This window comes from Lottia gigantea (assembly GCF_000327385.1).
Source record: "Lottia gigantea unplaced genomic scaffold LOTGIsca_134, whole genome shotgun sequence".
Classification (NCBI taxonomy): Eukaryota; Metazoa; Mollusca; class Gastropoda; family Lottiidae; genus Lottia; species Lottia gigantea.
This window is the reverse complement of record NW_008707502.1, coordinates 548,131-575,741: the sequence shown is the minus strand read 5'-3', so window position 1 is coordinate 575,741 and position 27,611 is coordinate 548,131. Positions and strand designations below refer to the sequence as shown.

General features: G+C 29.6%; 1 protein-coding gene across 1 annotated transcript; it reads left to right on the top strand.

Annotated features, from left to right (window-relative positions):
* Nucleotides 1–2,948: 2,948 nt before the first annotated feature.
* LOTGIDRAFT_139229 (hypothetical protein) lies at nucleotides 2,949–20,084 on the top strand (the record flags this gene model as incomplete). Its single annotated transcript, XM_009049373.1, has 6 exons — nucleotides 2,949–2,987; nucleotides 3,510–3,634; nucleotides 15,271–15,373; nucleotides 17,656–17,722; nucleotides 19,235–19,371; nucleotides 19,899–20,084. Coding segments are annotated over 6 exons (657 nt in total), but the record flags the coding sequence as incomplete, so codon positions are not given.
* Nucleotides 20,085–27,611: the final 7,527 nt, after the last annotated feature.

The window sequence follows — 27,611 nt, the reverse complement described above, 5'->3', positions numbered from 1 at the left end:
GTGCTAAATGGAGTTAATTTTTAAGGAGCATCAGGCATTTTTATGAACAAATTTTTACAGATCTTGCTCAACTTCTTCAGCAACAGTTCATTTGGAGGATAATCAAACTAGAAAATTTTTGAAAAAGAAAGTGTTGTAATTAAAATTTGAAAGATTAGATTTTTTATATAAAGCTTGAGGACAAGAAGGTATTTGAAATTGATAGTAAATTGAATATTTCAGTGGATAAAGTACATGTTATCAGATGTTTTAAATACATGTAACTTGTTGGTAAAATCAACAGTTTGGTGTGAACAGCAGAGAAAAATCATAATCTCATCTCTATTCAACTGGAAAATAAACCTATTTAGCTAATGCCTGGCTTAATGTATATTATGGTTTGAATGGGTAGGAAAATGGAATGATGGAATAAGGTGACAAAACAAATGTTGATTTTTAGAATGGAAATGAAATTCTGATTATTTGAAATACTGGCTGTCTAGAAGCTTTATTAAGTAAAACTCGACGTGGCCGGTATATTTCAGTATATTTAATACAATTGCTGGTAGACAAAGTTTAATGGAACGATTATTCATTTGGTGGGATAATTTTAAACTTATGGAATGAGTTCTATAATCAATGTGTTAGTAATCTTTGAACCTTTATATGAAATCAGTGACAAGTTTCATCAAGGATTATTGATGTTTATAAGCCATTGTGGTATTTAGGATAACAGTGCAATGATGGAACTGCAAAGACTCAAGTTAAGTAAACATTTCAATGGTTGCAAAATTTATGAGAAATTGTTGAAGATGTTCAAATACTAATTCTAAGAGCTGGTGAAGTGGAAATGTTACTATGAAGTTCAAAATACAGTTTTTCATATTGTTGATTGATGGCAGGATTCTTCAAGAATGAAGTTATGGGAGGATCCCTTGGAAGGTGTAAAGTTCATCCATTACCCAATTATATTCTTTTGGTGTGTTTTATTCTTAATTCAAAATTGTTAGATCATACTGTAGAGATAGAACTCCTGTATTTCTGCATTTTTTACACTCTTAAACTGTCACAGATAATAAAGGTTCACTGTATATTTTAGATCTGTTACTGTTTGTGCTCTGGGTATGTGTTCATTTTAGATCTGTTACAATCTGTTTGTCTCTCTGGGAATCTGTTCATTTTAGATCTGCTACTACCAGTTTGTCTTTCTGGGAATCTGTTCATTTTAGATCTGTTTGTCTATCTGATTAGTTTAGATCTATTGCTTTATTTTTGTCTCTTGTTTTTTGTTCAGTTTAGATCTGTTACTATCTGTGTAAGATCTGTTACTATCTCTGTTTGTCTGTTTAGTTTAAATCTGTTTTACTCTCTGTTAGCATCATTGATTATCTGTTCGAGTTAGATTTGTACTATCTTATGGTCTTGTCAGTATGTGTGTATCTGTTTGTCTTTCTGGGTATCTGTTCAGTTTAGATTTGTTACTATCTGTTTCTCTCTTTAAATATCCATTCAGTTTGTTGACCTATATTGTATACTCTTTTCTAAACAGCTGATACACTACTGTACAAATTTTACTCTCGATTTAAGCAGACTTTTGAGTTTTAGAATTTTCTTCCTTGTATGGATTTCTATTAGATCTTTTTTTTTATCCTGTTGGTCTCTCTTATTTTCTATTTAGTTTAAATCTGTTAATCTTTGTTTCTCTGTTCAATTATGATTTGTTACTATCAGTTAATCTCTCTGTTTATCTGTTGTAAGATCTGTTACTTTGTGTTTGTCTCTGTGAGTATCTGTCCAGTTAAATTTGTAATTATCTGTTAGTCTTTGTAAGTGTCTGTTGATGTTGAGTTTTAATCTGTTACTATACATTTCTCTATGAGATTATCTGCTCAATTTATATCTGTTACAATCTGTTGGTTCCTTTTGTATCAGGATCTGAATATATATATGCTTGTAAAAATGTATTAATGATAAATAGGCCATCTTGTTAACCCTTCCTAGTGTCATAAGAATGAATTATCATTGACAAATTCCAAAATTGACCTCAATGCTTGCTTATTGCTATCGTGTCTCTAATTTTAATATTATTGAATTTGAAAATGCAGAATAGATTTTGATACAATACACATATTCTGGAGAAAATAAACTATTACTACAACAGAGGACTATTTAATTACTGTGTCTGTATAGGTCCGTAATAAAGATAGAGTTAAGTCCCTTGAAAGAGAATGATTAGATAATGTTAAACGTGAGTAAATCACAAGAGATTGAAGAAAGAGATTAATATAATTATTTCTAGACAATATTAGATACTATAGTAAATAGAAACATTACACAGTGTTTATATCAAATTAAACTCCTATCATAAAAACAAATACACTTAAAAAATACAACTTCTCTTGATTTCATTATGTATGTGTACATTACTATGGAAAATTGATAAGAACTCGAACAAACACCTAAAAAAAAACAACGTAAAATAAAGCCTACACTATAGAGTACAACTCGATTTGGTATTTATTGTGACTTTTAGCATCTGTAAAATAAATGAATTATAGCTTTATGTCTGGGTTACTTTTCTACACATTATAAGACAAGAATTATCAATTGTTCAAAGCATGATAAGAATTAGAAATACTTTGATAAGGATGACTGGAAATAAATTTCATAATTTTGTTGTATTGTTTTTTCAGCCTGAAGGGTCTGAAACAGCAGAATCAGAATATGTAAGTTTATTTTCTAGTTTATTTTTGTAGTTTATTTATAACATTTATAACATTTATAACATAATTATTTCATCTTGTTTAATAATTTTGCTGTGAAATCATTTATTTCAACAAATGGATCTGTCCTGATGGGCATGATTGTAGGATGTAAAATTCATGGATTCCATATTTTTTTTTTATCAAAAATTGGTACAACAATTTGATCTGTAAGTTGTTATATTATGATTTTTACAGACAAATGGTGAAGGAGAATGGGAACATGAAGAAATCATTCTTGAAAGGGTATGTAGTCTTTAATTGTATAAACTAATCCATAGTGTTACTGTTTGTTCTGTTATCAAGGTTTATATGACATTGGCAGTGTAAATATATTTCTGTATGAATATGTAAATATTATTATGTAGTATGGACAGCTTCAAATATTTTTCATGTGTAGTTAGTGCGAATTTTCAAACTATAATATGCTACTTAGGCGTCGTTTGCAGAACACTGTGGTATCCATGTTTTATTGCAATTAAGGTAGACTTTCAAGAAAGAGTGCACTGGCATGATGTAGGTGTATTGTAAATATCAGACATTTGGGTGATTTTGTGCCATGCATGTTTTTCATTGTTATGATCAATGTCCTCACAATATGTGGTAATCTTAACCAAGATAAGATTAAGAGTTTAGTAAATACAGTGATCTGATAAGGTTAAAAAATTAAATTTGATATCAATTTCATCTTAATAGATTGAATCAATATGTCACTCCCCATTGCAATATATTTTTCCTCCACTTAATAATAATTTACATTATCTGTAGGGTTCTACTGGTTTAGGATTTAGTATCGCTGGTGGCACTGATAACCCCCATATTGGTGATGATCCAGCTATATTTATCACTAAGATCATACCTGGTGGAGGTGCAGCTTTAGATGGTAGATTGAGGTAAGTGTTTGTGCTGGTACATGATTTTGATTCACCAACATTATAAGGTGGAATTCCATTGTTGTTATCCCAGTCCAGTTGTTCCGTTCCAAATTGTCAGTCTAATGTATGTTGGTATGCTTTTTGAAAAAGTTAAAATTGAAATTTGCTGCCATGTGAGCTTATAGTCTTTCTGGTTTCCACTCCCAAAACCTAATGTCTGGTGATAACCCTTCTTTATTATTTATATGAAATATTGGGGGAGAATATCATTGTCTGTACAAAAAAAGCGAAAGCTGCAATCCTTCTTATTAAAAAACTTTATCAATATCACCATTATATCTGGAGGCTGTATGTCTGTATTAATAACCTCCTTGTGTGTTATAGGTGAGTGTCTGTTTGCTTTCATCAGTAAACTTTGTATTACATAGTAGCATAAAAAAAAAATCACTTTCTAGAATAGGAATCCAATGTAATGACAGTAAACTAGTGATCAGAAAAATGGTTTTATGGATCAAAGGTTAGATGTCTTAGATTGACTCTACGTTCTTATGTATCAAGGTAGAATGAATAAGCCATCAAAGACAAAGACATTTGTGATAGCTAAGCACCAGCTGCATTGTTAAGAGAAAAAACCAAATTCTTCTTTATCACATCTTTTTATCACATCTTAAGAAAGACTGTTATGTTTCCAAAGATATTTCTATTAAGAAAATGGTAACTGAGACCCAGTAGACATTATATTGACACATGAGTAAATTTAATATGTTCTTGTTTATAACTTAGACTGTAGGTGAAGTGTAAAATGTTAGGGAAAGAAAACATTTAAAAACAAATTACTTTCACTGCTTCATTAGCTAGTATTTTCTGCCACAAGTAACTTTCTATATTAGTCAACTTGAATTGTAAAAAATTACCTAATAACAGAACTGCTGATTGTTTTTTATGTGTCTGGGGTGCTTCATAGGAGTTGAAAACTGAACAGCTCTGTTTTTAAGGCTTTTTAACAATTTTGAGCATTTGTAATACATGGTTACCTTCTACTACGGCCAAATGAAGATACAGTGAACTTGTGAAAAAGGGAAGCTTAAAACAGAAAAATGATATGTTGACATGAATATTGGGATAGATTGTAGTTTTTCATTTCACTTAATGTCTTGGTAAAATATAATAGGCTTCAATAAGTAGTTGTACATAGAAGAAATGAACTAAAAAATAACTTAAAAATCTTATGTTGATTGTTGATTTTTTGAACAATTTGAATTTGACAATATGTTGACAAACTGTTTCAGAGTTAAATCCCTTGACTCAGCTGGTTTGGGTTTGAGACCAGAGTATCTTTGATACAACATAATCTATTTATGGAGATTCAAGTATGACCAAATCAACAATCATGGTGAAATAAGAATTATTCTCAGACTCTACGTAATAGGCTAGATAATATTGATTTACCTAAGTATATTTATGTAGAGATGTAATTTTAATGTAGAAAGTTGATATTAACTAGCTGGCGAAATGATCAGAGATGATGAATCATTTATTACATACTTAATGGACACAAACATTATCCTTCCAATAATTCACAATCCTAGAATAAACATTCCAGTCTGATGAGATGAAATTTTCAAAATTACACTCAGAAATGTTCTGTGATTAGTGTTTCTATCTTTTCTTACTCAACACAACTGTTAAAATAGGGAGAATATTTAGTGTAACCACAACAATTAAGTTTAGTATTTGGTGTCAAGTGTTTCTATATAATGTGAATTATTTATGATGTATAATGGAAGAAGATAAATGGTATAGATTTTTCAAGTTATTTCTCTAGTTTCAGACCTCACATTCCTGTGAATTTTACTACCCACTTATTATAATTCCACACCTCTTTATGTGTATGTATATTGTTGGCATGCATGTTCATCTGTCCATTCACATTTCCTTGTGAATGCTCTAGAATCTACAATTTTGCACAGATTTCACAGAAGTCCTGTTGCAAAACTATAACATCAAGTTCAAATTTGAGCACATTTTCTAAATATTGTACTGACTGTATATTAAATAACCTCTGTGATGTTACATACTGAAAATATAATAGCTCCCTCAGTTTTCAGCCAATTTTCCCAAATGATATATGATATATTATATGTTTAAGTATACCTATGATTCAATAGTGATGCTGAATAGTGATATGCAATAGCCGCTTTAAGTTCTGTCTGATTTTCTGTATGTAATGCACATCAAAGTATCTTAACACTGTGTTCTTCATGTTGACCTGTTCTTTTTCTTACTACATAGTGTGGTCCACTAGATCATTAAGCAAAACTGAAGAGCAGCAGGATGTGAATCTCATTTCTAGAAGATATTTCTTATTTTCTCTCTTGATATTTAAGCACTGTCTATTGTACATCTGGTTAAATCCCGGTGATTATTATAGCTTATACTTATAATCTTACCTAGCTATTATCACACTAACATACTGTCACCATAGAACTGTATGCTGTCACATATATTCCACTATTTTATTATTCCCTTAAACAAAACATCAAGACAAAAATTGACCAAGTAGGCCTAATGGCTTTCATTTCACAACAACTAAAAACATTAAATTTATATGAAATTTCAACGGATTTGATTCAATTAGGCTGTATATGTGAGAAACAATTAACCTTATTCAGTTTTTGATCAATTAATGCCATTGTATCATTTTTCAATTGAGGCCTATCAGATTCTAGTAGGTTTTCAATTTTTGTTAGTCTGTCTGTCTGCAATTTCCTTAAACACTCTGGAAGGCACAATTCTTGATGGATTTTGACAAAACTTGATGAATGAATCTTATATAGAAGAAGAACAATCGAAAAATATTTGGTATGAGTTATTGCCCTTGTTCTTGAAAAGCTGTTCAATTTTTGGCTTGTAAATATTCTTGACGAAACTTGAAATTGATTTTTATTGTAGATGAATAAAAATACGCACAAGCATGACAGTTCAGTTATTCAAAATCTAGTCCAACATATTAGCAAACTCGTGAGTAAAAGTTGTGTAGTAGTGGAACCCAATTAAAAAATATTTTTCAAGTGTTATTGACCTTGTTCTTTAAAACACTTCAGCTCGTAAACACTAAAAGTCATATTGTTCAGTTTCGACCCAAAAAGGTTCAAAAGCAGTGCATGACTGAAGGTTTAATATTTCATACTGGTAATTGTTACTGTACTGCTAAATACTTTTATTCAAACCAAAGCTGCTAGTTGGTGATATTACCTTGCCTGGCAAGCTATCTTTATATCTGACAATAATCCTGTGATCTTTGAAGAAGAATACAATTTCTCTTTTGTCAAATTCCCCCCTGCATATGAGCAACCATGTTGTTTCTGGAGTTCAGGTGAGTCAAGTCTAGGAGCCTCTTAAAATTTGAAATTTTTTACTTTAAATTAGAAATTACATTAATGGTGTGCTAGACTGGAACCTTGAATAGGCTGTGCATGTTAAGGATCCCTCAACAGTTGGAAATTGAAAAAGAGATGGCTAATGCTGCTGTCCTGGCAAAATTTCCCACGTTGCACATTTCATGGTGTTGCCCATCTTCATAAGCCCAATAAGGTTCAGAATAGAATGTCATATATTTATATGAAAAGATATCAGATAACTTAATAAAAGTATGTTTTTAATGAGAAGATGAAGTGGTATTATGTGGGCTTGTCTATGTGGAACTGTACAATTCCTTTAAAAGGCTGAATGTGTCATTAAAGGGTAATATAACTGAATTATTAACTATCATATAGAGTTTAAAGAGACTTTGATGTTATTGACAAAAGGTGAACTGAAGCTTAAAAGTAAGGAATGGTTTTCATGATTCTAGCCTTATGAAATTATCTTTACTTCAAGGGATTGTTATTCCACTATCACCTTCTTTTGTCAAAGTTTTATGTCTGTTTCACAACAAATGAAATGTTTCCTTAGAGGATCTGATATATACAGCTACCCCTATGTTCACAATGAAAAAAAAAAAGTTGCAAAAAATAGATTTCATGCAGCCATTGCGGTAAGAAATTGCTCATGTTTTAGCCTTATAAACATTGTGGAAAATTACCACAAAACTATATTTTTTTTATCGGGCTAATTCATCAGGAATTGTGTAAATTGATAGTGCTGAAAACCTATCCATTACCAATATAGATGTTGCTTTTTCATGCAGTAACTATGTCATGTTTATACTATATAAGTTAAAATATTTAACCTATTGGAAAACCACTATGTAATCAATAAAAAATAAAACCTGATATAAAGTCAACAAGTCTTACATGAGTTTGAATTAAAGTAAAAAAACTAATTAATTTTGTCAAAGTATTAGACCATGGAAGTTACAAACAAAAATCTGTTGAAAACTAAAAATAGCCTCTGTTTTCTCTTAACTGGAAAACTAACACAAAAATATCAAAATTAGGATGCATAGATTTAAGCCTGTGGCTATCTTCATGGTCATTGCACAGTTTTTTTTTCTATCTTTCTCTTTGACTGTTAAATTAATAAAGAGTCACTACAGAGTTGAAAATTTGTTGATATTTTATGCAATTGTTGAATTGAAATCAAATTGCTTAGGGAAGCAAGGAAATCTTTGTAATGTTTAGTTCAAGATTGCGTTTTAGTATTGAAATTATATTTGAGGTGCCTGGAACAAGCAATCAAACACATCCTATCAAACAGATTCTTGTGAAAAATCACACTGTTTATAAAGAAATATCTGGTATTCATTTGAGACAACCTCTTTGTGTCTGACAGATCACATAAGATAAGTATAAATATGGAATCAGCAGTGTTATTCACTCTCCTCACATGAGGAAGATAAGGCCTATAAATAATATGGTGTAATTTTTTATTATCCAGTCCTTAACTGTTTAACATTATGGACCAGATTCTTGAAAAAGGTGAGTTGTCAATATCATTTGCAAACACAAATAATTATGGATACGTATGGTTAAGAAGCCTAAAATTTTAACACTTTTTTCTGATTTTCTTAGCTGAACAATTCCGATTTCTGAGATCAAGGTATTTCGGTCCTCTGAAAATGGCCAGCCCTACCCTTAACAAAAATATAATTCTATGAAAATTCTAAGATACATAGCAAACCACCGTTGGTCCACAGTGGATCACAATAAACTTTGAAGGGAACAAGTAAAATTTAAAAAGAATTTGTAGGATAGGCACGTGCCAAAATGCTAATTGATCTGTAATTGTAGAAGCAGATCCAAGGGCACAATGATGTGGAACATATTGGCCCTATCCATTTGATCTTGAACAATAATAACATGAAATATCAATTGATGATTAAACAAAGTTAATTAGAGATGAATATATGTTATTGAGATCTAGATCTTGTTTGCTTTATTGATTTCTTTTTAATATGGCACAGTTCTGACATCTTAAAGTGGATTTTTTTAACAGGTTTCCCCCCTGTCAGTGATGCAGGTAGAGTGAATGACATGGAAAAAGGGTCTGCTAATGTTGCTGTCCTGGCAAAATTTCCTTCATTGTATCTTGCATGACATTGCCATCTTTATTAGCCCACATGCTGCAAGAAAGTAGGATGTAAAACTCCATTCATCTCATTTTCTGATAGTTGACATTGTCTAAATTTTAAATCTGATCAAGATCTGTTCTGGTGATGTGGCAAGAATCAGTCGAAAATAATCCTGAACAATTATTGTAATGTTCCATAAATAACTTGAAAAACATATTCAAGAAAGTATTACAAGATTGATTTTTGTACTCTATTTTCTGCTTGTGAACTGTATATTTATATGGGTACTAGAGAAGTATGTTTTAGTTGCAGTGTTATGTAAATAGCAGGAATCACTAATAGTGAAATTATATAAAGTGAATGGACAAAAGTGGTGGATTTAATTTCCGTTTGATAGGAGCATACTTGACATGTTGAATATTTTAATACTTTACATCAGTGAGGTTTCCTTTCACATTGTCCTTATAACTCTTTTAATTTCTGTACCATCTTGAGATGTGGCAATCATCAAACCCTGTAAAATACCAAATTCAATACATTCCAATCTCAATATCATAGAAAATTTCATTCAGAAGCCATTTCATTTTATATCTTGATCATTCAATTTTTATTTGATTTTATTGGCCCCAAATTTAATGATGATAAAAATAGAGTTGAATTAGCTGTCAATTATCTGAGTTAGAATCAGTTAACAAATATCAATCTTTACTATCTCTGTATTCCTTCTTCATAGTTTATATCTCACTGTTACTATTAACAACACTCCACAGTTTATACCATTTAACTACTGCACATTATATTCTACATCACAATCTGTAAATTACCAGTTCCTTGTCAGAAAGTAAATTAATCGACCGACCGTCTGTGATGCTTGTTTTTTTCTTGTCATTTTAATATGCTTCTTTCGACTAGTGTGATTGATGTGGGATATGTAGGATATTAACTTGACTTCAGTGGATTATTATCTGGATCAGTCATCTTGCTGAATGGGATACGAAAATAGTTCTCATTTGCATCAAGTTTGCGGCGAATGAAAATAGTTCTCATTTGCATAAAATTATGCCAAGTTTTACATCATTTAAAGGAATATGTTTAGTCATTAACTTTGTGTAACAGAATTTTTTATTTTTTGTCTAAACTTGATGTTACATATCTAATTAAAACTTTTGTTACTAACTTAAGTGTTCGTTTTGTGACTTCATTAAATTTGTGTAAAACTGAAATCTATGGTCTTGGAGAGTTAAAAATAAAATCACAACCATATATTGTATCAGACAAACAAATTAGCTTTTTTTATCCAGTGAGGACTGTTCTATTGGATCTAGTGAAAATTTGATCTACATTTAGGTCTGATTAATGGATATCTCCAGAGATACAATAACATTTAAAAACACATGAAAATATACGATGGTATAAATGAATGAAAGGATATCACTAAGAGGTTTAGTTGAATTATTGATAACATTTCCTTATCATTGTTACTTTAATTAAAACGTTCTCTTTAAATCAGTAATTTTAACAGACTTTGGATTTCATTGAAGACATACTGGCATTGGAATAATACATTGAAAATAAAATTTGTGAACATTATTCTAATGGAACCATATATTTAAAGCACAACAGTGGACCTCAATTAAGATTATTAAAGACCGTTCCAGACTAATAATGTACTATTTCATCAACAAAGTGACTATTCTAATATACTGACTAGAAAACAATGGCATAATAGAAAAACAATAAACTTATGCATTATTAGTGGATGAGAAGTGAATTCCAGGGGGATCTCTTACATGACTGATTTCCGTCTGAACGTCCCATCAGAACGTCACTAGGATTTAGTCAATTGTGTAGGAATAATTGATTTAAATTTACTGTGCCTTACCATAGTGAAGTAAAGAATGTGTAGCTGATGTATTTATATTCTGTGTGATTGTTGATCTGTCATTAACACAAGTTTTAAATCTCCACTGAGAACTACTTACTTAGTATTTACTTGTATTCTACTCTATTATTCACAATGTAAATCCAACATTAACTGGTACAACATGTTTCCTATTTTGTATGAAATCAGGATATTCAGGTAATCCATTTCTAATTGATTTCTCTTTGAATCTTCCTCTCATCTAACAATGATACTCGCCTGTCAGGAAACTCTGATTTTTCTTTCACAATTACTAGGTCATAAGGGAAATATTATTCTGTATCATAGAAAATACCAGTTCTATTTCTTTATCAAATATAAAGAGATTTCTTATCAGTCAAATTGGCTTTTTTATCAGAATTTATTGATATTAGAAGTTGTATTTTTTTTATGTTATATAACATGTACATCTTAAAGCGACTGAAGCGCCATTTATTTACCAATCATACTTTCAGAAAAGGGAACTTTTTTTTAGCTATGCCTATCAGTAATAGTGTTCACAGCTCACTGTTAAAATTTGAGCCTTCAAATCCATTTGTGTTCAAAATTATCGGTGTTTGAAAATTAAAAAGATAGTCTTCTCTTGTGACACTGCCATATATAGAAAATATACCTATAGAAAAAGGAAAAGAAAGTCTTAATTTGAGATGATTTTTGTAGGAATAATGGGATTTGGGTACATATCTAGTCCTTCTGAAGACTATTTACATATATTCAAGACTCAAATCAACCTCCCAAAATGGCACACCTGTCCCTTTATGGATAGTTATATATATGTATAAATGCAATGTTTTGAAATGTTGTCAGCTGATAGATTTTGTTTTTGAATGAATGGTTGGTTGAATATCTAGCAAGATATTGAATACTTTAATTGAGCACTATTACAATGTGTCTAAGTTATATTTACAGGAATTTCTATGCGACTATGATTATTCATTGTCTTCATCAATGACTGTCATTAAATTGTCAATTCTATAGAGACTTTGTTCTAGACATATTGTAAAACAATAGATGTAATTTCTGTTTTTTTTATGTACATTGATTACTGAGCCTTGTTATAGATAAGGTACAGGAGTGGTTAAAGTTCAGTCTGATTTCATGAAATGGCTGCTTTTTATATCTTTGGCTCATTGGTCATTCACTAATTAATGAGTCAGTTCTGAGAACAATTTTGGCCAGAATTAGAAGAATGCTCAAAGTAGTTGCCTGTTTGTGTCACATAAAAGTTACCCATTTCATTCAGAAAAAGTTATATATTTGTAATGTTGAAAGGACTCTTTTTTGTTAAGTTCACTTTGATTAAAGATTTGTTTAAAGGGGTATCAGCTTTTTTGTAAAAAGTTTTCAGTTTCAAAAACAAATATTATACCTGAAAATATTTCTAAAGTAGTATGCTATTTATATCAATTTTCTTGATGAAACAGAATTTTTTTAAAAGGGTTAATTATTACTGTTAACAAGTTTTGCCTAGCTTTGGTGTTTGTTGTTTGATATTATTAGTTGAAACCTTTAGATTACGTAGGAGACATATTTCTCTACAATTAGGATTTTATTTTACTTAAATCTGTGCAATAGTTTTCTCACAGCTTCAAAAAAGCATAACAAACTTAAAAGTCTTGCGTAATGTTTTTAAATATTTTTAGCATTTAAAAATAAATTGGATTTTTTAGTTTAAACTTTCAGATACACCAAAGGTAACATTTCTTTAGATTTCAGTGTACAGGTTTTACAAATTAGAGCAAAAATTTTTTTCGACCCACAAAAAAGAGGAATGTCTTTTTGAAACAAATTAATAGTTACTGTAGATCTCAATAATACTTTGGGTGCAGAAAAGTAGGACGTAAAACTCCATTCATTTCATTTCATTTAATATAATTTTCAAAAATACTTTGATTATATAATAATATGGTCATTTATTTCTTTTATATTTTCTTGCTGATTGTGAAAAACTTGCTCCTAACTGGAATACCAATTTTGATAAATTTAGTGTTTGATTTCTAATTTGAATTGTGTTCAATTAACTTCAGTTAATTGTTAGAATAAACCTAGTAACATAGGAATTGAACGAAGTCTGGGTTGTATTGTATTATAAATAGAAATGTTTCAATGAATAGAAAACTTATGAAAAGCTTAATGAACACAATCATGAAGGAGACAATTTCTATGAGTTTGGAGCTATTGTTGTTTAGGATTTTGAAAAATGTGTGTTATTCAGTTTTACCTTTTGTTTTGTAAATTTATGATTGAGTTAATCAACAATGCCAACCCTACAATGTGTTTTGGTGTACCTAAAAGACTCCAACAATCTTTTTTCGTGTTTTCAATGAGAATTAAAACTCTAAAAGTATGCATGCACCAAACCATATTTCAGTAAATAGCTTCATAATAAAAAATAAATAAAAATAGAATACATTGTCTTCTTTTGCCATTGATTTTCTCTCTGAAGATTACAAGGGTAATTGAAAAACATCATCTAGACGGAACATCCTCTAGAAACATGTGAAAAACAGTGTGATATTGGTTGAAGAATTGAACTACCATGAAGTGATTATAATGTGACTAGTCATTATTAATATATGAATTTATTAGATGAGTAATAGTCATTTAGAAGTCTGACCTTCCAATAACCATTCTAATTAAACACTAGTAAATGACCACTATTATCAATATATTTCAAGATAAAGGCAAATTAGTTTCCCTGTTGATTTAATTATAAAATGATGGCTCTCTAGAGGCATGAACATCATTTTCACCATTGTCACACTTTTTTACCTTTTACTTTTGAATTAGTGCACTGTACTGCATATTTTTATTAAATATGTATATTGTTATAACAATTAATGGTGTTTAATGGTATATTTTGTAATCATAAAAGTTAAAATTGAACGTTTTAAAAGTGTTTATGAGCATATGAAGTTCAAAAGCCAAGCCAAGTTCCTTCTATTAACTTTGATATGAACAAACCAGGAATGGTTTTAAATGTAAACAGAAATTGATAGATCTGAATTCAAATAGAGACATTTTTTGTTCAAAGGGAGACATGATTTTTAACAATTTGTGTTATTTTGAAGCTAGCACATTATCCCATTATAACTTATTTTGTGATCATTTGGGTAAAAAAAATCTTCCTGCAAATTTAAACTATTTTCAAAATATGACTCCAGTGAGTAATACAAGGGATTGGATTGTGTTCTGGAGGCTTAAATTAGAATTATTGTTTCACTGCTTAATTGAAATACTGAATATATAAGATCTAGAATAGTAACTATTTGTCAGGGAAACACATGGCCTTTATTTTTGAATCCTGATCGAAGAAAGAATACTTTAGGATTATTGCATTTAAAGAAAAACTATGAATCCTTAAAATGTATTTCATAATACTGTAATTTCCAGTTATTTTTCATATTCATTTTTCACAAGCTTTATTTTGTTGTGATTTATAAGTTTAACATGAACATCTATCATAATTTTAGTGTAAAATTACAGTAATTAAACAAGACAGGTGGTAATTTTAACATACTTTATTTGTTGTTGAATTATACCACTAAAAGCTTTAGAGACTAGAAAATAAGTTACTTGTCTGTTTTTTACATGCTTTGTCAACATGAATCATATTATATCTCTATAATTCATAGGATTTTGTTAAGACAAAAACTCTGGAAACACAGTATGATGTATGACTGTGATAGGATGAATAATCACTTTTCACTTCAATTGATATTTATTATCAATCTTAGTTAGCTAACAAATCACAATCAGTTTATATTTTTATCATCTTATGTAATCTTGATTATATTGGTCAGTCATATAACTTACCATATAGAATATTCTATCTCTTATTATATGGTTATTTGTAAAATATAATCAAATGGACTATTTCATATATCCATATTATTCATGCCTTCATATTTGTTTGGTTCCTCTGAATTTGGACAGAACTTAGTACAGGGTGTATCAATACTAGTACCTGATTTTTTATAACTTGACAAAATTGGAACTGCTATATTTGCCATAATTTGCTGACTTGTGGACTTTTTTGTAAACAGTATTTTATTCATAGAAATGAAAGGGATTGGGGAACAGGCTTTATATATATAGGTTTCTGTAAAAGACAAGTGATTTATATAAGAGCTGTTACAGATGATATGAAATTGAAATGATATATTTATTGTCCGGTATATTAATATAACATAAAAGTCAAGATGTTTTTTTCTATTTCAGAATGAATGATATAATTGTTAAAGTGAATGACGCAGATGTATCAAATACAACACATGCTGGAGCTGTAGAAGCTTTGAAACAGGCTGGAACCAAAGTTATATTGGTAGGGTATTGTTGCTTACACTATCCTGATCCAATCATAAGATACGATGACCATGACAGAAAAATAATGACAGTAATGTCTGGTTTAGATTTTCATTTGTTTATCATTGGTGATTGTTTCTATTTTCCATAAAAGCTAAGTTCACACTTAAGTACCATTTAACATCTTGTTCAATCTTATAATCAGGATTTGTCTTCTTTTTTCGGTCCATTGTTTGGATGAACCTTGATTTATTTCAGAGATTTAACAAAACATATCAGGATTTCATAGAAGAGAGAGTATATCATTTCAAATGTTCTCGTTTGAATCAAGCATATGATTGAAACAATCTATGATTACATATATCCAATTTTATTATCATAGAAATTTCAAATGTTGCCATGGATACAGTTTCTATTCTTGTTGAGATCTGAGAAAAGCATCTCTCTTGACTTTGATATGAAGATGTCCCTTAGCTAAGATATCTTTTTGATGTCAACAATGTTGAAAGAGTTTATAATTTTCTACAGTATTTTATCAGACACAAAATTTCCATATTTTATCAGACGTGATTTACATGGACTGTTGATAATATGAATTGATTGACAGTTTAATCTGTTGAAGACATTGACACTGTCAGCCATTTAAACTTTGAAAGATCTGCATAATCTACGTTCTATTCTTGGATAATAGTTTTGGTATTTGGGTGATTTTCTTGCAATTTCTTTAAAGTAATGGTAAAACGATTTTGGATGATTTGATATCATAAAAGAGAAAATATGATAAAAAAAAAGCCCACATTAACAATCATACAACATGAACTATACAAGATTAACAATCATACAACATGAAATACACAAAATTAACAATCATACAACATCAAATATACAAAATTAACAATCATACAACATGAACTATACAAGATTAACAATCATACAACATGAACTATACAAGATTAACAATCATACAACATGAAATATACAAAATTAACAATCATACAACATGAAATATACAAAATTAACAATCAATATACAAAATTAACAATCATACAACATGAACTATACAAAATTCACAATCATACAACATGAACTATACAAGATTAACAATAATACAACATGAACTATACAAAATTAACAATAATACAACATGAAATATACAAAATTAACAATCATACAACATGAAATATACAAAATTCACAATCATACAACATGAACTATACAAAATTCACAATCATACAACATGAACTATACAAAATTCACAATCATACAACATGAACTATACAAGATTAACAATCATACAACATGAAATATACAAGATTAACAATCATACAACATGAAATATACAAAGTTAACAATCATACAACGTGAAATATACAAAATTAACAATCATACAACATGAAATATACAAAATTCACAATCATACAACATGAAATATACAAAGTTAACAATCATATATCATGAAATATACAAGATTAACAATCATACAACATGAAATATACAAAATTAACAATCATACAACATGAAATATACAAAATTAACAATCATACAACATGAAATATACAAAATTAACAATCATACAACATGAACTATACAAGATTAACAATCATACAACATGAAATATACAAAATTAACAATCATACAACATGAACTATACAAGGTTAACAATCATACAACATGAACTATACAAAATTAACAATCATACAACATGAAATATACAAAATTAAGAATCATACAACATGAAATATACAAGATTAACAATCATACAACATGAAATATACAAGATTAGCAATCATACAACATGAAAAATACAAGATTAACAATCATACAACATGAAATATACAAAATTAACAATCATTCAACATGAACTATACAAGATTAACAATCATAGAACATGAACTATACAAAATTAACAATCATTCAACATGACTCTCTATGAATTATTAATTCAAACCATACAAAATTAACAAACATTTAAAATGATTCTATATTAATCATTCATCTGAACTATACAAATTTCAATCATTCAACAAACTTATTGACACTTTTTTTGTTAATTTTCATTCTATGAAAGAAATAATCTTATGTTATAGACTGTATCTCCAATTTTTCATAGAAGGGCATTAATCACCCCATCACCCCAACAGGTATAGCTTGTGTTTACACCTTCCAGCTTCTTGGTCAGATGTCTGTGGATCCTTTAATTCCAGTAAAGATTTGCCAGATAATTACCTTCTAAGTCTTTTTTAGTTATAGTCATACTCTTATCGAAAGTTTTATAACACACCTGATATTATTGTGTTTCAGTATGTTAAGAGATTGAAGGCACCAACTGAAAATGTAATGGAATTGGAATTAGTAAAAGGAAATAAAGGTAGGTTATTATATCAAGTTGACGTAATTCCAAAGATAAAATTAATAACCAAGAGACTGGTCTTTTTTCTAACATAGTATAAAACCCTCGAGACAAGACATTTGTTCAAAATTCATGGAAGAAATTCAGCTATGTCATAAGGACCAAATAAATACCAATAACAATTTGAATTGTCTGAAAGAAGTGACTCACCTTAATACAGTCTGGTCTTAAGTGTTCTGAAAAGGTAATCAGGCATTGCTTGTTCAAGTGCCATGGACTTTTAAATGACACAATGGAGCTGCAGTGGCTTAGTGTGTTGGCTAACCTGAAGGTCAGGAGTTCAATCTGCCATACATGGAGATAAATGCCATCAGAATATTCAACATGGTTATTAATGGAGGTCAAAGGGGCTAGCATGGAAAAGTGTCTATTGGGATTGGACAGCAAATCTAGGCCCCGTGCTACAAACTGCATGTTAAAGATCCCTCGATAGTTGGAAATTACAAATGCTGCTGTCCTGGAAAAATTTTCTCATTGCACATTTCTTGCGTCTTCATAAGCCCAATCATTTGTTGGAAAGAGGGCATAAAATTCCATTATTTTAAATGACAATAAGTATGATATGCTAACTCATAAAACAGCATTGTATTTCTATAGTTAGTACATTAACATCTCTTAATGTCAGTGTTATTATGAAATTTAGGGTGATTATGAATAAAAAGTAATAACAGACATGATATTAAATATTTATTGAATATATATTAGATGTATGCGAGATTTAACATTATGTTTAGAATTTGAATAGTCTGTTATATATTATGTAATATTCATTTATTAATTCTTAATTAATTCTTATCTCATTGGAATACAGCTTAAAATCTGCTTATGTGTAACCCCACATTATGCTTTATTGCACTGATATTGAAATGTCTCCTTTTATGATACAAGTTTAAAGCTTGCTCTGTAATTTTCTATAAAACTCAGATGTTTACAACATACATGGCAGAAATGAAGAGAAACTTAAATAATAGGCACTTGTAGCATTATGTGAGTGAGGATTGTAGTATATTTGTAATGATGTTTAAATTATATATTATACATACTGAGTTATGTGATGTGGTCTTGTCCCGAAATGCCATAAGAGCTGTTAATTAGAATTGAATTAAGATGTAAGTCGAGTAGTTTGATGTGAAGTGAGAGATAATATTATCTAGACAAGACGTAGACGTCTTTCATTGACATGTTAATAACATAGATTAACATCATTTCTTATTTTAATCACCTTTCAACTTCCTGGTAATTGATTTTTATTTCTCTCTTGCTTTCTGATTATTGCTTAATTAACCTACATCAGATTGCTGACTACATTAATTATTATCATAGTACTGAAAAAAAAGATACTCATCTTTAAGTTATTTGAAAAATTTGCAGATTGTTCTTATTTGAAAATATTCTTGGTAGAAAGACACTGCATAATCATGCTAATATTATAATTTGTAGATGATATAGCTTATGATTGTATAATTTCAGGTTTAGGATTCAGTATTGCAGGAGGTAAAGGTAATCAACACATTCCAGGTGATAATGGTATATTTGTAACTAAATTAATTGAAGGTGGAGCTGCTGAACAAGATGGCCGACTAGCTGTTGGTGATCGATTAATTGCTGTATGTACTGTTTTTATCACATACATGGGAGACATATTGACTCTGTGTGTTGTACGATTGTCTGCTAACCTGAAGTTTTGATCAAATCTTGTCACAAATCAAGTGTAAAGGTTAAACCTTTTTTCTAGAAAGGTCTAGGCGGCACTTCCCTTTAAACCTAAAAGGACATGCTCATATTAAATCTTTGTTTAATTATATAATTTGATAGTTAGGTTGAGATCTATACTTTGGATTTTTCTACACGTTTTGGTAGTGTTTTTGTCACATGTGTACTGCGCTTTTATACTGCACAATGAGATTGTTGTTTTCAACACATTCCAGAACAGATTGCCAAACAGTTTGTTTTACACATGTTCAAAATAAATGTTGTGACTAGGTGAATGTGACAAAATTGCACAATGTCTAATAGCAACCCTAACACATACACATAAAAATTCATTTTATTGCACTTAAGTGTTGTGACTTTTATCTTTAGTCCACCTACATGTTTAGCAACATAGTTATATAAATGTTCTGGTAAATTTCAGGTAAATGAAGTCAATTTAGAAGAAGTCACACATGAAACTGCCGTACAAGCATTAAAGGCAACACAAGATGTTGTTCATTTAACAATAGCTAAACCATCTTATTTACAAGAAAATTTAGATTCTTCCTATACAGGTAGGTATATCATATACTTTAATTTCTGTATTGTGTATGTAAAGCAACAGTAGTTCAGTAATCATAGAATGAGCCAGGTTGTTTCCACAGTTTTAATTAGAAGTCACTGGATTGCTGTCAGTGGCTGACATTAGAAAATGGATGCATCATGTGAACAGATTTTCTCTATTTTGCAATTGAAAAAGATTTTGAATTCAAAATTAAAGGTGCAAAATTTTCATTATTAGAAATACGTGAATATATGAGAATATATTCATCAGTTGGTCTTACCAGGTGCCATGACTAAAGAATAGAATCTGTATATAAGACAATATATCCATTAAACTACATAAGCTTATTGACAATACTCTTCTAAGCATGTTTCAAAATTACCTACTTTAACGGATAAGCTTAAATCGTCATTGCATCAGGGATTCTTTTGTGTAGTTATGTCACCAAATCCACTGATGAACAAAATCATTTAAAACTTTTAATTTTTTTGGTCGTCTTAAGAGGTAGTATACCTTTAAGTAATCAGGTTTAAGCTAGTTTTGGTGTTGGGCGTTTTAATGGATTGATAATTTAGTTAAAACCTTCAGAATAATTAGGAGACATATTTCTCTAGAATTTGAATTCAAAGCAACTGTAAAAAGTTCTTAAAAGTAACTGCAAGAGACACATATCTCATGATTTTGGTCTATAGTTCTCATAAATTTGAGCAGCTGAATTTCTGACCTACTCAAAAATCAGACTGCTTCTATAAGAAGATCTAATACTTATATATCCATAACTTAATCTTTCGGGTTGTATTCCTTTGTAATCAGTTCAAGAACAATATGGCTGAAATTGAGCCACTTTCCAAGAAAAACTCAAATAAACAGGACAAAAGAATATTTCTTGATGTAAATATAACTGTATATTTTCAGGTCCAAATGAACATGGTCTTGTGTCTAATTCCAATTCTTACCGTAACACACCAACCCCTCCTGTTAAATTGAGTGAACAAGAAGAACCAACCAGGTATAGAAGAAGATAAATTGATGCATGCAGAGTTACTTCCCTTGATTAAAGATTCAGGAGGAAATAACTCTAACAATCTTATTTTCTACTTGATTATTTGATCATATGGTTGGGCATTATTTTTCAAATTTTCAACTATTCTGTGAAAATAACAAGCTAATAATATTTAGTCATTAGATTTTAAATTTTTATTATAAACCTAGATGTTTGGTGAATTTGAATAAATGGTGTTTTTCAAATTTCTAGAAATTAGCTCAATGTTAAACCATATGGTAGTGATTTTATTTGTTGTAATTTCTTTGTGATTGTGAATTTTTTGATTTCTTTGATTTTTACATTCCATATATAATTTTTTTTTTTTTTGATATATGGCGTATTTGATATTTATATGTTACAGTTGACTTTTCTTATGCAGTAGAAATTCCATTAATTCATTTATTCACGTGATAAACTTTAAAAACCATTCCTTATCTGCAATATTCTTTAAGACTTGAAATATCATATCCAACTCAAAGTATTATTTGAAAAGAAATCGAGAGTTTCATATTAGAATTTAAAATTTATCAACTATCCAGATAAAAGTCAGCTTTAAGATATAAAGAAATCATCATTCCATCAAGATTATTGTTATTTATAACATATATAGTTATAACATCATCACACATATATAACACATTATATAAAATATTGACACATTTAGATTGACTAACATTTACTTGCTTACAGTGCTAGGAATCCAATTTAACCAATTCAAACTCACTTTTTAAAAGCAGTTAACTAAATCTTTGGAATTATTTGTTTGTTCTCTGTTCTGAATTGAGTAATATTCAAATCTCTGCTTCTTATGAACACCTTTAAAGAAAATCCGGGAAATAATTTCATTTAGAAGCAAATTTCATATGAAAAATTCAAAGAAAGTTTTATTTCATTCAATGTTTGATATTGCTTTGATAACCATTCCATTCCAATTGACAACACTCTATCATTCCGTTCATCATTTACATCAGTATTAGTTATAAACTATCAAATCAGCTTTCATATCAGTGTGCTTAACATCCATTCCAACAAATATGTCTTGTGCAATATGTGGAAACTCCATGAAAACTTCCTTCCATCAGGCCCATAATATTTCTCATCTGTTTCAGGCATAATTAGTTTCATGTGCACAATGTTTTCATTTATAGATGCGTTATTTATTTACAGCACTTTGTCACTTGTTGAATAATGAAATAGAAGGTTGCTACACTTGAATAGACATTTCAGTGTTGATGCATAATTGATCAATGTATGGCATTTATTGCATATCCATCTCATTACATCTCTTGCACTAGCACAGTACATTATGCTATGTATGTTAGAAAAAGATACAATGAATTTATGATGATTAGTGGAAAGCCTTAGGAGTAAATTATATTATAGCACTCATATTACACATACATTTAACACTGCTTTATAAACATTTAAATAATATATCAATATTGAGCTATGTGAGCGCATATTGTCCATTCTATCCAGAGCTTAGCTTTTATTTCAAATGTTATCAGTTAATAGTTATTATGTGATATTGTAAAAATTGTTTGTTTTTGGTGAGTACTTGGTTCAAAACTGCATGTCTTAAATATTTGGTGATTAAAACTTCCTCTGTTACAATGTGTTCATTTCTTCTCAGTTGTCCTAAATCAATATCAAACTTATCAGAAACCTAAGGTACCCAAGAACAAACAATTTAATAATTTTAGCTTTTAGTAGTATATAAATTGGCTTATGTTAATGGCTTTACAACTTGGAAAGATTAGAATTTTGTAGCAAAATCATTTTTCATATATATCATATTTATATTATATCTTATATATTACATATCAAAAGTTTTATTCCTTTTTATTGATTATATTATAATTATGTTGATTTTTATTCATGGGATAAAGTTTGTTTTCAACATTAAAGCTGTGTTTGTTTTCAATTGAAAGAGACCAACTCTCATCTGCAACTGCTTCTCAACTCTAAATTAACCCTTGAAGCTTTACAAAAGTGCTTTATTTTAACCCTTTAACCACCTGTAGTTTAGTGACACTAACCTTTCTATTCTTTCCAAGTTGAATTGACCTATGACCTTTGATAACCATTTTAAGGCCAAGCCAAATTAATAGCTAGTTTCTGGATGTAATGAGCCATGTGTGTGTCATATAGCTTAAAGATAAAATATCGTGAGATGTGAACTTTTTAAACCACCTTGTCAATCTCATACCTTTTATCTCTCTTAACAAATACTCTCTACATACTTTAACCTGCATTAATACTATTACACTCTATATAGTCACTCTTTAACTGCACTTACATATGCATATTGATATTTTCTTAACAGGTGGTGTGAACAATATTCTTTTTAACCTAGACTTGCTATCTTTAGATTGGTTTTGTTGTCAATTCAATCATTATTACTTGGCCTGCAACCATAATATTAAATGCACAAAGTTTGCGTTTTATAGTTAATTGAGCATAGATGAGTCTCTACTTAGACTGTTTGTGTCAGAATAGACATTATGCATGTAAAATCGTAGAAGTTGGAATATAAGGCAATATGCTGTTCTATCAAACAACACATCCGAGTGGATATTGTGAGTCATAATCTGTCAATGTTACAGTCTATGTTCCTTTGGTAAAAATGGCAATAGATAAGCATTAAAGCATTAAAGCCAATTTAGTCTTGGCAAGTACGGATCAATTGGTAGATAGGATCCCTGAGAAAATTTACATTTTCATCCTTGTAAGGAAATGGATGTATTTAAGTTTAAAAGAAGACAGGTCACTTTAACAGAATCTGTAGACTATCAAACAATATATGTATAGTCAATTTAACTGTATATCTAGTCCTAAAAAACGAAACTGTAGTCTATCAACAGTATATGTATAGTCAATTGAACAGTATATGTAGTCATTGAAACGAATCTGTAGTCTATCAAACAATATATGTGTATATGTAGTCATGAAACCAAAACTGTAGTCTATCGAACAGTATATGTAGTCATTGAATAGAACCGTAGTCTATCGAACAATATGTAGTCATTTGAACAGTATATGTAGTCTATCAAACTTGATGTAAAGTCAGTATATGTATTCATTGATAAGAGTCTTTAATCTATCAGACTATATTTATAGTCTATCAAACAGTATACGTAGTCATTTATTGAAATCTATCAAATTATATGTATTGTCAATCGAACAGTATATGTAGCCATTGAACAGAATCTGTAGTCTATCAACCAATATATGTATAGTAAATCAAACAGTAGGCCCTATATGTAGTCTATTGAATAATATGGATAGTAATCGAACAGTAAAGATAGCCCATTGAACAGTAAAGATAGTCAATTGAACAGTATCTGTAGTCTGTCAAACAGTCTGTATAGTAATTTAACAGTATATGTAGCCATTGAACATTGTTATCTGTAATCTGTATCTATATTTGATGTAAGGTCATTTCAACAGAGTAGTTGGTGAAACAGTATGTATAATTATGTTGAACAGAATCTATAGTCAAACAGTTGTCAGAAAACCATTGGTATTTTTTTGTTCATATAAAGATATAGTAAAACACTTTGTTTTTTAAATACAACAGGAAATATAAAAGATAAAATAGAAACTAAACACTATTATCTTTTACTGTAGATTTATCATACATTGTAAATAGACAAACCCTTGTTTTAAACATCCAATTATTCTATTTATAAACACAATTTACATTGTTTTTTGATGCATTCATAGTTTATAATCAACAATTACCTGATAAAGACTATCATGTAAATGTGTTATTCACTGCCATCAATCAAATGATTAAAATTAAGCCTGATATACATAATTTTCCACATTTTGAATTTGCTTACAATTTTCTATATGTGCTGCAGTAAAAGGTTAAAAATTTTCTTCAAAAAGTTTTTTAAAGCAGATATAGTCTAGCATATCTATTGCAGATGTAAAATAAAGGCAACTGATTTTGTTTTGTTTTGATTCATTCCTGGATTTGATAAAATATTCTGACTAGTCAAAACTGTTTCTGAGCACAAAACTTGACAAATGTAAAGGACAAGGACAGTTTAGTGTGTTTTTGAAAGTAAATGGGAGAAAAATACTTAGTAGTATAATTATCAAGCATTTCAAACATTTTTTTTCATTTAAAAAACAACCATTACTGATAATAATGAAGATGATAGTTTGTTCAGATTTGAATAAGCTTTGTTTGAACCTAGGACTGGTTGAAATGATTGTACGAACATTTGCTCTTTTGATCTTGCTTGAATTCAATGTTAAATTGTAAAGTTGGTACTTCTACAAGCGCAGCAAATTTTGCCAAGGTTGAAGTGTCACTTGAGATAAAAGTTTGCTACTTCTTAAAATAGAAGTTTAACAAAATGGTTTGAATCCATTTAACCACCTTCGTCTAAAGCTCCTTTTACACCAGACCACCATAAAGCGGTTTGTTTTCGCCCTGGACCAGGCTGCGAAAAAATATGCCCATTTACATTACAGTAAACTCAAGGGGTCTGTTGCATAGTTATCTGTTGATCTCTTCTTGAATTAATCCTTGTCATCACCCTGATGTAATCAAAGACCACTGAATAATTACACTGAATAATGACGAAATTGCGGTTGAAAAGGTGAAGGCATGGACAACAAAGTGTTCTTGGAACCTCCTGAAGGTTCTCAGAACACTCAACAGTTTTTTGAGAACAGATAAATTTTGTAATGTAAAAGTGGTTTATGTGAACATTGTATTTTTGAAGGTTGTTTGCAAGATCGTAGAAGTAGAAATATGATATATTTGGTATATACGTGAAAACTAATATGTGTTATGATTCCTTTGATAATTGTAACTTTAATCATAATCTTGATCTTTTATTCCACTGGTTTCCCTGGAGAATGATCTCAGCGATGTTTTCTATCAAATTGTTTGACAAACTGCCATTTAGGTTCAAGGATTATATATTCTTGATGGAAAATGCCCTTAGATTATACTCAAGTTATCATTTTATCATTGGTTAAGGCAAATTATGATTTTGTTGTCATAATCTAGTCACTTTGTGAGAAAAAAAAAGTGATTGTGAAGTAATAGAGTATTGGTTTTGGTCATATATTGACAAAGGTAAAAAAAATACTTAAAGCTATCATGTCATTGTAATTAAAAATAGGATATTTTTTTTACTCCCACCTGAAAACCCTCATGAAACAGTGGCATATTTTATGGAGGTCAAGATTGCCTTTATGGAGTTAAAGATTTGTCTTTAAGTTTGGATGGTTACAAGGTTTGCTTGTTTGAGTGAGTTTGATCATTGATATAAGTCAATTTCAGGGTCATGGACTTATAGTGCAGGCATGATTTATAATAACAAACCAGTTTGTCCATTTGTGTGCCCGCACCTTAAACCAACACATGTTAACTACTATAGTAGATGAGTATTGAATATAAAATAAAACTTGTAGGTTGATGACAGATCATTCAATAGTATTTCTAAGAATTTTACTTTTTAGAACATGATATCATTAACAAGCTTAATTTACTGTTAAAACATGGTACATATTTTTATTGCCCTAAGACCTGCCTATATTGATAGCATAGCTTCAAACAGGTCTAAATTGTATTTTGGATTATTGGTATTGTTTTCATATCAATGACTACAAAAACCATTGCATTTTTGATATAAACATCCTTTGAGAATCCAGACCTCTAAGCAATATTGAACCTTGAGATAATATTAAAAGTTAAAAGTTAATTGCACTCTTTGTCCTAATCTAGAACATAAATATTATGTAAAACCTGGATAAGTTTATAAAAATTTGAATGTCTTTGTTTTTGATAGGGATAATTTGAAAAGAAGACTATTTTTATTCTTGTATCATCATTCAAGCTATCACAAACACTCCCAAGTATCTCCAATATCTACAAACATGTTGTAGTCTGTCTTAAAATAACAACCTATTCAATTACTTTCTATTATTTCTACATCCTTCAAGATACATTCTTTAACATTCAAGTTTATCTTTAGTTATCTTGAGACGTTCCCTCTTGTTTGTCTCAGATATCCATTGCTCTTTGAACTAGGAAAGAGTTAATAGTGTCGGCCATCATTTATTTCTCTATATTGATCGTTTGTAGAGTATCCAGCACTCAAACTGACAAGGATATTATCAATGGTGTAGATTTAGGGTTTTCTATTAGGAACCAATCAGAATTTAGGTTAAGAAATTGTCTGAGATTGTGGTATATTTAACATGTAGATTAAATAATGAATATATAACATGATATAGTGTGTTAATTGAGTGTTTTTTAAGGAATATTTTGTGTGAAATTGAAAGTATTTGAGAATCTAAACAGACAATATGTTACATACAGCACCAAAGGAAGTACCATATTATTATGATCCACGTATTAAAAGGTAGGTGCAATCTAACAATTTAACTAAGTGATTATTACATTCTACCATATTTAGTCTATCTTATTTAAATAGAGAGTATCTCAAGGGAGCTAATTGCTGCAAAATGCCAGACATTTTTTTGATTGATTAATCTTGATACACCTATGATACATA